Source organism: Bombyx mori, chromosome 19 (assembly GCF_030269925.1).
Source record: "Bombyx mori chromosome 19, ASM3026992v2".
NCBI classification, from domain to species: domain Eukaryota; kingdom Metazoa; phylum Arthropoda; class Insecta; order Lepidoptera; family Bombycidae; genus Bombyx; species Bombyx mori.
The window spans coordinates 4,781,687-4,794,703 of NC_085125.1; the positions used below are offsets into that span (position 1 = coordinate 4,781,687).

The 13,017-nt window shown below is 36.3% G+C and overlaps 1 protein-coding gene and 1 non-coding gene across 2 annotated transcripts; one reads left to right on the top strand and one right to left on the bottom strand.

Annotated features, from left to right (window-relative positions):
* Positions 1-234: 234 nt before the first annotated feature.
* LOC101746455 (trimeric intracellular cation channel type 1B.1) lies at positions 235-10,525 on the top strand. The gene is made up of 7 exons (XM_038017597.2): positions 235-857; positions 2,957-3,113; positions 4,161-4,333; positions 5,264-5,363; positions 6,412-6,532; positions 7,784-7,948; positions 9,383-10,525. The coding sequence occupies exons 1-6, from the start codon at positions 737-739 to the stop codon at positions 7,937-7,939; spliced, it is 828 nt and encodes a 275-aa protein (XP_037873525.1). The 5' UTR covers positions 235-736; the 3' UTR covers positions 7,940-7,948; positions 9,383-10,525.
* On the bottom strand, positions 1,514-1,585 carry TRNAP-CGG (transfer RNA proline (anticodon CGG)). Its single transcript has one exon. It is a non-coding gene; the product is annotated as a tRNA-Pro (tRNA).
* Positions 10,526-13,017: the final 2,492 nt, after the last annotated feature.

Consider the following 13,017-nt stretch of genomic DNA (forward strand, 5'->3'; position numbering starts at 1 on the left):
TACAATAATTAATTTAAGTTCATACTTGTTATTTAGTTTTTACTTCGCGAAAAACTACAATTAAAAACGAATACATTATTAACAAAGTAACGTGAACGCTTTTTTTTTGTTTATCGCCCTTGTAGGCCGACGAGCATACGTCTCACCTGATGGTGAATAGTTACCGTCGCCCATTGACTTCAGCAATGCCAGGGACAGAGCCAAGCCGCTGCCTACCACCTAACCAATTACCTTGATTAAATTGTACTTGTACATAAGTCTTTTACTTATTAGGTTTTTTTAGTGTGTTACAGAAACTTCTAGTGAAATTAATCGTAATCGTTCATAAAATACTAGGCTTTTTAATCGATTCCAGAAAGGTTATATCGATAATCGGAATTCTCAATTCAGGATGATTGAGTTTGATATTTCCAAATGAAGGATCCGTTCGAACAGCTGTACTATCGAAACCTCGGCCGTGATAATATGAAAATAGCACTAATGATTGACACGAGAAAAACCTGCAACGCTATATACTGTTTGTTTTAATTCCACGTGTTGGGCGGCTACTGACCAAAATCTAAAAAAAATCAAAGCAATCAGCAGCCCAATTGACTTACCGTGAATAGCACCAGTCTCGCGGTAACATCGACCGCGGTTGGTCGCATGCGTGCGTCTCCTTATCACATTATTGTCGGTGTTTAGTTGTACCATAAAATTACAATACAACGGTGAAATTGAACAAAAAACTAACACAATGGATCCTGAATCATTTTTAGACCTGGCCAATCAGGTCATAAAGTTGAAAATGTATCCATATTTCGACATAGCGCATTCGTTGCTGTGCGCTCTTGCAGTCAGAGAAGATTTGGGATCCGGTGAGTGGTATTTCATTATTCTTTCAAATATGACCCGCCAAAATTGCCATATACGTCATGCTTCCGCATCCTGCGTGAGTAAAATGGAACCAAATATCGGTAATTTGTCGCTTCAATAAGCTGAAAGAAGACACACTCTACATGGTTTATAAATAGAATGTTCCCTGTGGCACCGCCAAATGCCTTGATAATATCTAAATCTGGCAGAACAACATTTTATTCTCTGATTTATTCATTAATACATTGATACAAATATATTTATATGTATCACATTTATTTACAAAACAGGTAGGAATAATAGTATCGTGTTGCACGTTATCTTGCATTATCACTGAAATTAAGATAATAATAGGTAGCTTGCAATACAGTTTAATTCGAGGACAGAAAATTTTTTCAATGCCAGTCTGTCTGTGCATTATAAATACATATTTGGTCTTCAGCTTATACGAAGCGTATTCTAATTAAAAATAAGTAATTAAGAATAATAAAATTAATAAATAAGATATGCTAAGGTACTGGCTGAATTTATATAAATAAAATTTTCTACATTAATTATATTGTATTCTGTACAAATAACAAGAAATTAAAATATTAAAACATTAAAATATTCACGAATTTAATTACGAACCAAAAACTAAAAATACAAAAAGAAACTTGGGCTCGTCCGGGATTTGAACCCGGGACCTCTCGCACCCGAAGCGAGAATCATACCCCTAGACCAACGAGCCACATGTATTGTTGATGAAATTAACTCTATGTATCTAAACCAAGAAAATCATTCTAAAATAAAAGTTTTAAGAAAATCTCTTTTATTTTGTTATACAGTCAAACCTGGATAAGCGAGAGTTCAAGAGAGCACTATCTCATTCTCGCTTATAGAGGTTTCTCACTAACCCGAGTTTCTCACTAATGCACCCTCTGAATTTCATTTCGAGATTTTCCGGATTCAAACGCATTCACTATTTTAAGTTTATCACTTAATGACAGTACTTTAGTTTTCCGTTTTGACATGATGCAGAACAGAACTTTCCTTCGCAATTAAATAACGATAAACTGAGTAAGTCCGACAAACAGGACGGTACACAAGCACACGTGTCCATTCGAAAAGAATGCGATAAAATAACAACGTTATTTAGTTCCATTAAATAGAAAAGTTGCAATATTGACGAGAAAACAATACAAAAACAATGGTAGGAAGTTCCACGAAAGTTAAGAATGAGTCATAAAATAGCAGATGTTAAATTTGTAATTTGTTTTGTCATTTGTTCCTCCTACATAATATAAATAAAAAAAGTTCGACTGTCGCTTATAGAGATATAGATACGTAGCAGTCTCACTTACGGAGGTCCATTTCTCGCTAATAGAGGTTTTGGGAGCTTAAAATGACGGGTCCTGGCTATTACTCTCACTTATAGAGTTTTCTCACTTATCCAGTTCTCACTTACCCAGGTTTGACTGTATTTGTAAAGAATTTACAACACAAGACGACTACATCGTATATTTTAAGGTCAATATGCCATGTGGCTAGGCTTTTGTCATCAGTCACAACATCATTGTAAATCCGTAATAAGTCCACATTTTACAATTATAATTTATATAGGATTATAAAATTTATTAAACAAAAAGCATTAATAATTTGCCAGATTTTAAAAGCAAAAAATGCAGAAAGTTAATAAATAGTAAGAATAGTAATAAATAGAATCGATGGTAAAAATGTATTTAAGAATAGCCGGTGTGTATGTGACGACGGCAATGGCGTAATTTAAGATTCAACCCCTAGGCCTAAAAGATTTGCAATTCTATAAATTAACGAGAATCATAAGCTTTTCATTATAGAATAAAATCCTATAGTATTTTGTTTTGGGAGCGCGTGGCCGCAACCAGCCGCCCTGGGCCATAGCCCTTTTGGCCCTAGAGCAAATAGGCCTCTGAGCAACGGTGGCCACTCGTCATCAGTGTGCCTAGTGCGAGTTTTTTAACGTTTTTTAACGTCTCGATAGCGTAAAAGTTAACTCAAATTCGTATGGAGTTGGAACAGCGCCACTAGTAGATCGGTCAATTCTTGTCAGTCTTCAATGATAAAACACGCATGTTTGCAGGTGCCCAGGCCTTTTCCAGGAAGCATCCACTGTCATGCTGGCTGTCCACTATGCTAGTGATATTCGCCGGCGGTATGGTAGCCAATGGTCTTCTAGGCGAACCCATTTTGGCGCCGTTGAAGAATACACCCCAATTAGTCATCGGAACTGTTACATGGTAAATATACGTTATATATTACTTAAGATAATTTTAAATTAGCCTAAAAATATAAAAAAATATGCTTAAACAGCAAACCGATCTAACAATCAGCTTATTTCAGCCGTGAAGCAGTAATGCGTTTCGGTTTGAAGGGTGGGGCAGCCGTTGTAAGTATACTGAGACCTTAGAACTTATATCTCAAGGTGGATAAGGGCATTTAAGTTATAGATGTCTATGGCTCCGGTAACCACTTAATACCAGGTGCGCTGTGAGGTCGTCCACCTATCGAACGTACGATGCGTAGAACTTTTCTACTGTTTATAATTACTGTTACGCTATAATCTCGAATTTTTGATGTATTTATCGTCTGCTACCACGAAAACTCTAAAGTATTCGAAATGTCAGAAATGAATAACAGTAAAAATAAATATAATAATCATCATCATCATCATCAACAGCTCACACTCGTCCACTGCTGGACATAGGCCTCTCCCAATCCACACCACTGATAAATAATAGTTTAAAAAACTAAAAAACACGCTTTATATAAAATTCAACCAAAAAATTGAAAATAAATTTAAATTGAAAATAGTGTAAAAAATATATATATATATTTTATTTAAAAAAAAACCATGCACCCCACCCTTTTTTTTAGTTGAATTTTATATAAAGCGTCTTTTTTTGGTTTTTTAAACTATTATTTATTTTTCATTTTTTAGTTAAATTTTCTATAAAAGCGTATTTTTAAAGCTATTAAGTACTTTTACATCAATTCCTGCCTTATCGACTATAGATAAAAATTATATAAATTGGCAAAAATCTTATTTTGCAAATTGAACAATGGAATAATCTTATCAAATTAGTGTATTGTCATCGGTCCACGATAAATCTACAAAGTTTGAATGAAATCTGGCCGTTTAAAGTGGGTCAAAATCGCGTCTAAAGGAGTCAGTTACAAACATACAAAGATACATACAAGTGAAGCTAATATAAAGCCTGTAAAAACGCGAGACAACAACAATTTTGAGACGGATATCGTGGTGAATTCTGTAACTTCTATTACAGGTACTTAGTTTTCTACACGCCTTTCGATGTAGGCTACAAGGTAGCGAAGTTCCTACCGGTGAAGGTGGTGGCGGCTGCGATGAAAGAAATATACAGAGCCAAGAAAGTTTACGATGGAGTCAGCCACGCAGCCAAACTGTACCCGAACGCTTACGTCATTATGGTCATTGTTGGTCAGTGGATATTTGAATTACAATTTCGCGCACAATATTGCATTATCGAAAAAAACTATATTTTTTTTATTGCTTAGATGGGTGGACGAGCTCACAGCCCACCTGGTGTTAAATGGTTACTGGAGCCCATAGACATTTACGACGTAAATGCGCCACCCACCTTGAGATGTAAGTTCTAAGGTCTCAGTATAATAACTATCTTTGTTTTTTTGTTTTTTTTTTTTTAAACATGGAGATGTACTAATGTCGCATTTCGTTTGTTAAATGTTTACTAAAACTCATAAACATTAATGCGGACATCTTGAGAGAAACGTATTCTATAATAACTGTATTCAACGCTGGACTGTATTGTGAATAAAATATGCAGGTTGGTGGTATGGCAATTCTTGTTCTACTATATTAGTTTCTCGCTGCCTAAATCTTATAGTAGGTACTGTTACGCCGGTAAGAGTAACGCCATCTATCGCCGAATAGTCGAACGAATATCGAAGGATCTAGTAGCATCTAGAACGCTCGAGATGTACAAAGCCATCTATTGTCAGATAGCGGAAACACAATACTGGACTTGTGTGGAATATTCTCGACGATTCTAGGGATTTCGTCTTGACTACAAAAGCGTTGCAAAGATGGCATGCAGTCAGTTAGTAATCGAAGCTACTCGAAGCGAAACAGCGAACGGATCACCTGAAGCGAAGCGGAAGAAGCGAATTGAGAGATTTAAAGTGTTTGTGAAGTGTTCTAAGTGTTCAATACAGTGTTACCTTGTGATTCGGTAGAATTTTATTTATCCCGAACCCTAGCGCGTAACAGTACCTATGTAGGTATATAAATTCGTATATAACTCGTATATACCTAATTCGTACATAACCTTCGTTTCATCTCGTTTCTAATCAATAAGGCCTTAATTAATGAATGGCGGTAACATTTCAGGTACGTTGAAAGGTAACGGTGCCGGCTTCACGAAATTAGTCGAGAGGCTTATCCGGGGCGCTTGGACCCCGACTGCGATGGAAACCATGCAACCCAGCTTGTAAGTATTCCTCTATATTACACAATACACTATATATTGTCTCTTCTTGGCAGTATACTGTTTAAATCAAATCAAATCAAATCAAATCACGGTTGAAGCAGTCCGTTTATGGAATGCACTACCCTTAAGCATCAAACAATCGTCCTCGCCGGAAATTTTCAAGTTTCGATTAAAATCGCATTACCTTGCACAATAATATGGCTCCTACGATATAATTGTACAAGTTGCTACTTATGTTGTATTTACTTGCATTTTTTTAGTATTTATTTTTCACATGTGTATATAAGTATATATTTTTATGTAAGCTTATAATGATATAGCACCGTCCAGTTCGCTTAGGCTACTTTTTTTAGACTAGCTTCGCCCCGCGGCGTCACTCGCGGTACGACAATGACCGCGGATAACGTCGCGAGACTCAACTACCTATTAATAATAAAATTTAATGTTTCCGAAGCGAAGCGAGGGCGGGTCACTAGTACCAACTAAAGCGCACTATTAATTATTATTACAATGACAAATGTAGCGTATTAACTGAAAAGTCGCTTAAACCAAATAGCCTTTTACCCCTCGTTATGTATGTGATTAGGTATGCTCATTATATGTAGGTTTGTTTATTTGCGTTTACAAGGCTCGAGGCGGCCTATCAGCCTCAATGCAATTGAAGCTTTAGCATGTCGTAAATAAGGTTCGTAGTGGGATTCACGATTATATAAGGACTTTTTTTTATAAAGCACACAATACACATTAGAAGCTAAAAAACGATACACATAAAAACAATAGTAAGTAAACAATCTAGCTTGTAACATAAGCGCACGACTAATTAAAATAAAATACATTTTAAATGAAATCCATCATGAGATCAATTCGGAGTAGTATTTTTTTTATTTTTTTTATTGCCCTTGTGACGAGCGCAAGCCCCACCTGATGGTGAGTGGTTACCGTCGCCCATGCACTTCAGCAATGCCAGGGGCAGAGCCAAGCCGCTGCCTACCACAAAGTAATTAGTACTTAAAACAAAGTTAATTTTCTATCTTTTTTCTATTTTCAGCTACACAAAGGCTTCGCTGGTAGCTTCCGTGATCTTCGTATTGGATAAGAAGACAGATTTGATCTCTGCTCCCCACGCACTCGTCTACTTCGGTATCGTTATCTTCTTTGTTTACTTTAAGGTGAGAGCTAAGTCGATTATTATTTATAGTTTTTCTTTTTTTTCCTACCTATGCTATTGCTTGAGAGGCTATTTTAGCTTCACCCTAACGTGTAGGTGAGCTCTCGGGGTTCAAACCGGAGTGTTGCTAATATTGGCACTAACAAGAGCAGTGCTTCGCAGAATCTACCACCGGATCGGAAACGCGACCCACTGAGAAGATCCGGCGAGAAACTCAGTGGGCTGTGTCTATGGGTTAATTCACTCGTCGACCCCTTCGTAGTAAGCGACGGGTTCGACGAGTACGATGACGGGTGCTTGAGTGAGGTACCTAAAAGCACCGTTAGTGGATCGGGAGGATGTGGAGAAAATGACGTGTTTTGGGCGACGTCGACTGCTTTCCATTCTGTCGAATTTTGAAATATTTACTTCGACGAACGGTATTTCTAAATAATCGTTTCAGAATTAAAAAATAACAATATAATACTTATTTCAATTATTAATCTACAATTTTTTTAGTAGTTTAGAAGCGTTGAACAATAATTAGAGAGAAAAAAATACATAAGTAGGTATTGCTACAAAATCGATTTCTACAAAAAACTAGATTTAGCGTAGTGACTGTGATATCGAGAAATATTATCGAGTTAGACTAATCTACTGGTGAGGTATTTAATAGACTTTCTAAGATCGCAAGTGACAAAGAAAATACCTTTTTTTTATTAATTCTATACAGTAAGCTGTCGTAAGACATTCAACCGTAGTTATGAGAAAAAGAAAAAACCTAAAACAACAAAATAAACTGTTTAATTGAAGGAATATTTCTTTCGTACCTCGACTTATGACAACCATGCTTGCCTTTAGAACTTTACTGGAATAGTTATTATGGGAAAGCATCACCCACTTATGTAAGTACTTGAGCGGCTTGACTCTGCCCCTGGCATTGCTGACGTCCATGAGCGACGGTAACCACTTACCATCAGGTGGGCCGTATGCTCTTCTACCTACAGGGCCAATAAAAAAATTACTTCCAAGCTAGGATATTATCCTGTGTGTTGTGGGTGTCATTAGCACTTACAAGAGAAGGAGTTACTGGATACCCAGATTTGGAATACAAAGATACTGACTTCGAGCGAGAGTAAAACCTGCTCATGGTAATTTTAATGGCTATACGGGCAAAAAAAAATTGTACTTCGACGAATTTATAAGCCATTTTTCCACGTCTTGGAGTATAAGCACCGCGTATTTGAATTAACTTTATTCTTCTCATTTCCAGCTCTCCTCCATACTTCTGGGCATCCACGATCCCTTCGTGCCATTTGAGAATCTGTTCTGCGCCTTATTCATGGGCGGCATTTGGGATTCGCTGGCCAAGTTGCTCGGCAAAGGACAACCCAAGGAGGAGACTAAGGACACCAAGAAAATCAACTAGTAATCACGAGTAAGTCCTGATTCATTTCCGATGGTTAGAACGCTATGCTTTGATGAAAACTGAGATTAAGAACTCATCGAGGCGGCATTTACGTTGTTAATATCTATGGGCCCCAGTAACCACTTAATACAAGATACATTAAATCAATTTAAAAAAATTAAGCTTTGCCTATTACCCCTAATTAAACCGGTGAAACTTCTTGTCAAACACGGGTGAGTATCGTCAATGCAGAATTGCTTCGAGACAGAAATAAGCAGGATGTTAATATTAACCTGTAGAGATCTCAATATACCATAACCCCCCAGTTTCAATAAGTCTTCCATATATAAAAATCTGCTAAGAACATAAAGACCGCCATTTTACCGAGCAAATACCGCTCTGTTAAAGACCTGTCCTAAGATTTGTGAAAATAATCAGATAGTTAAGCCATACGTTGGTGTAACGATCTAGACCAGAATAATAAAATTTATAAAACTAGAAAGTTCGTTCTGAAAAAAAGATGGTTGCATAATTTTCTTGAAAATTTATTGTAGATAAAACCGGCAGATATTTTACACTAACAAAATGTATTGAAGGTTAAGTTTATTTTAACTAGAATCTACAGTCAGCATCACGAGTCTTTCCTCGAAAACGATTACTGTGATTATCCACAATTGTGTAGGGTTGATGACAAGAAAAAATTACGTGGTCATAATACACGAGCACTCAATGCCTTTTTATGCTGTTACTTTAAAATATCACTTTATCAGGACATGAAATTAAAAAAAGACCTGTCTACAAATAAATACACGATGGTACTCGCTAATATTTATTACGTACTAGTATTCACTGTGATCCACTAATCCTAATCGATAATGCATTGCGATTGGCTTCAAGCGATGTCCTTGTTGCCAGTCTCAAGTTTATATTATTTATTTTGTTGTCTGAAAAATGATATGGAGCAAAATGCGTTGAAGTAGATTTATTTGCAATTGACTGCAATCAATTGGGATGCAATTAATTGAAATAAGATGAGATGGGATAAAATAAAGGTTCAGGAAATTGGTTATTTACTAAGATTTTAATTGAGTTTTTGGAGAAACCCGAGAAGCCACGTCCACCGACTTTCTGTCGCTTTCCCGCACTTGTGCACTTTCACAGATAGTAAAAAATTAATAAGCCACTATTATTACACGTTTAAACTTGCAGACAAACTAAAATTACAAAATAAATCAGTTCACACAACTTCGCTCCTCGCGTTCCCGCCAAAAAGTCCCTGATGCCGCACTCCGTAATTCACTATGGATCATTTTATCTTATATTTATTATTTGTTATATCTTGTATTTATAATTGTTTGTTTGTTTTGCGCGTTACTGCTGTTATTAGTCATTAATTATCTGTCACTAAGTGCGGCCGTAATAATAAATGAAATTGTACCTAATCCTTGAATTTTTCCATTGTAGATTATCAGATACGTTAACGTCGCGCAACCAACTGACACCGACAATATAAATGCGACGCTACATTACAAGTATTATAAACAGAAAAAAAAAAACAAAAAAAAGAAAAAAACAAAAAAAAAGTAAAACTTTAAACCCAAAAAAATGGCACAACGACCAAAGTTTGATTTGTTTAGAATTAGTATTTAATTTGTAGTTTTAAACGTATTTTTAATAATTATAGATGTTTTTATATTTTTATTTTATATGAATATTAGTTCCTGTAGTCCCTGATTTGCCAAATATTGTGATAAATTACTATTATCATGTATTAGTTAATTAATAAATTCTACTTGTATTAAAGATGACCTGTACTTAAAATGTGACAATGTATTTTTTAGTTTTATGTATTTTACATTTGACTTGTACCAGTATATTTGAGTGAAAAAAAAAGAATAAAAAGGAATCGAGCATTGAAATTATTTACGTAGTACTTAAGTTTTCTCCGAAACGAATATCGAATGTTCTCGAGTTTCCTTGTTAAATAAACGACAGTAAACCAATAATTTCTTATCTGTAAGAGATCGGATAAAAAACAAGGCATTTACCCTACCTCATTCTAAGAAAAACGGAGGAAGTTTCTGTTAGTAAAAATAAAGTTGACGTTATCGATAAATGACACAGATTAAACTATGGTTTCGTCACTCCGAAACACGCTAACTTTTAATTCAAATAATTTGCCACGAAACGTCTGACTGATTCGCGCGGGTGCAAGCGATGATGATTACACGTTTCTTTCGTTCATATTTTATCCTGCTATTTATTAAATGACACTTGAATATATTACATACTATTTGTATAATTCAAATTGCCTTAATAAACACAGCACAGACGAAGTAAATTTACAAAAAAATAAATCTCATGTAATGTAATAAGAAATTGAATTAAAATTATTTAAAGATTGATAAATTAATTTTGCAATATACATATTTTGTAATTCAAACATCTGTCAACTTGAAACAGCTGACCGAGTCGCATTGGGTGCAAGCGGCAAGGTATACCGAGTTTCGAGTTAAGATTATTTTATTACTTCTTACTTGAATTAATTCATTATAATAAAATTACTATTTGGGTATGTTCAACAAGGAAATAAATTGTTTTTATTAATTATTGTGTTTCATTTCATATCTTAGTGGTGAAAAAGTGAAAAGCGGTTGTAGATGGTGACTGTCATTAATCACACCATTAATAAAGTGTTTATTCGATGTGTCAATTTTTGTTTTTGCATTATACGTGATGAGGATGAGCTCAAGAACCAACTAACTGGTGAGAAGTTTCTACTGGAGTTCATAGACTCCAAAATGCTCATAGTAGAACCCGCCTTGAGAGGTAAGATTGAAGACTGAATTGTATTTTTACTTCACGGAAGAAATGATATAGTAGTACGGGCTCAGAATACGGTTTGCCACTTTTTTCCCTACCTATTCGCCGGTAGCATAAGGTCCTATTCCAGCTACGCGCGGACGGTAGATAAGCTCACGGGCTCAACCTAAAAGAGTTTGGTATCACTAGTTCCAGCAAGAGCAGTGCTTTGCAGAATCTACCACCGGATCGAAATCGCGACCCCCTAAGAAGATCCGGCGATAAACCCAGTGGATTGTGTCTATGTTAGTTCGCTCGTCGAATTCTTCATCGTAATCGACGAGCTCGACGAGGTTGGTGACCAGTGCTTGAAGATCCTAATAGCACCGATATTAGATCCGATATGCTTCGGGCTACGGCGACTGCGGTTTCCCGTCGCCTGGGTCGCATATGTAATTAGCGGTGGCCGCGATAAGTTATTTATTATGTCGCGCCGCTTTGTCGAAGTAGCGTACTAACACTACCTTAAGGGACTTACTTAATATAGGCTCTATAATAAGACCGTCGTGCAACGTATGTCCGTTTTGTAGAGCGTCACCTTATTACAAAGGGACAATTTACTTTGCTTGTGGATCATGGGGTAGAGTCAACTGAGTAGGAACGCAGTTAGGAAACTTAGTGTCTTGATCTTGGGACCGAATGTCATCCCTTTGTCGAGGGTGACGCCTAGGTACTTGGCCTTCAAGGCCCACAGTATGAGCTGGCCTAAGATTTTGATGGTGGGAATGACCGCGCCTAATTCGAGGTGAAATACTAGCAGTGGTGTCGAGAGGTCGATCCATTTTGAAGAGGTTTTCCACTAGTAGCATTCCAATGGTAATGTTATATGTAGGACCTAAATTGTGTCATATGAACTAGTATTGCTCAAAAATACTTGCATATTATTATTAATACTCATTATTACTGTTACTGGAGCTCACATGAAAAAAAAATTTGATTAGTCATCTAATTAGATTAATTGGTCAAAATCGATTGGCACAATTTTATAATGAAAGTACGCGACGCTGATAATTTATTACGATTAATTTTTTTCTTCAACGAGATTATGATCGTAGGTAATATCGTCGGAGGTTTTTATTTTAAATCCCACAGACACAGCCCACTGAGTTTCTCGCCGGATCTTCTCAGTGGGTCGCGTTTCCGATCCGGTGGTAGATTCTGCGAAGCACTGCTCTTGCTAGGGTCAGTGTTAGCAACTCTCCAGTTAGAGCCCCGTGAGCTCACCTACACACGCTAGGGTACGCTGACATAGCCTCTCAAGGCCATCAGCATAGGTAGGAAAAAAAAATATTAAAATTTCCATCAATTTACTTAAAGCCTGTATTATCAAAATAAAACAATTCACACAATTTCTCTCTTTTCTCCTTCTTTTTCGCCTCCACCAATAAGTCTGTTCCTTTTCTCATTTCCACATGGACGATGAATTTTTATTATATTATCTACATCTAATAAACAAAATATATAATTTTTATTTTTTACTTTAATACTACTACTTTAGACTACTACTACAAACTTACGTTTCTGCACGAAAATACCCCGTAAGTTTAAAAAATATTTTTTATGTTTATTAGATATAGATAATATAATATTAAAACGTAGGATACAGAGATTAAAAAATGAGGAGATAATATAATAAAAACACATATATGTATTTAATACATTACTTCCATCGCTTAAATGAATACATTATTATGAAAGAAAGAGACGTTAACAAAAAAAATCAAACCTCAAAAACAATATGAAACTTTGACATTCAAAGACACATGGTATAATTTTCCATACACATTTCTAAAAGCGTTATCAAAAACTTTCTATTGACCCCTTAAGTACTGTTGATGGTGTTGAGTATACGTAATATTTATTTAATATGATTGTTATATTTTGGAGTTGTTTTTTTTTCTTTTCTATGTTTGTTTTCTGTTTATTCACTATGTAACTACGACCCTACCAACTAAATGACTTCCCTGCACTCTCGCCCAAGCGTCCAATGCCCCCCAAAGTCAGACCCTAGGTGTGGTAAGAGGTTACCACAACCAACACTGCAACCAGACAGCGCGACTAACCCCAGAGACTTGGCTCACAGAGCCTTCGAGGCGAAACAAAGACTAGAACGTCACCCGTTGCGGTGCAGAAGCCTATCAGGCCACCCAACCAATGCCGCTGGTGTTCTGTGATACTTCGCCCAAGAACCAGACTGTCAGGTCCGGCCGCGATCCACCGCCAACGGTCGCTCTTTC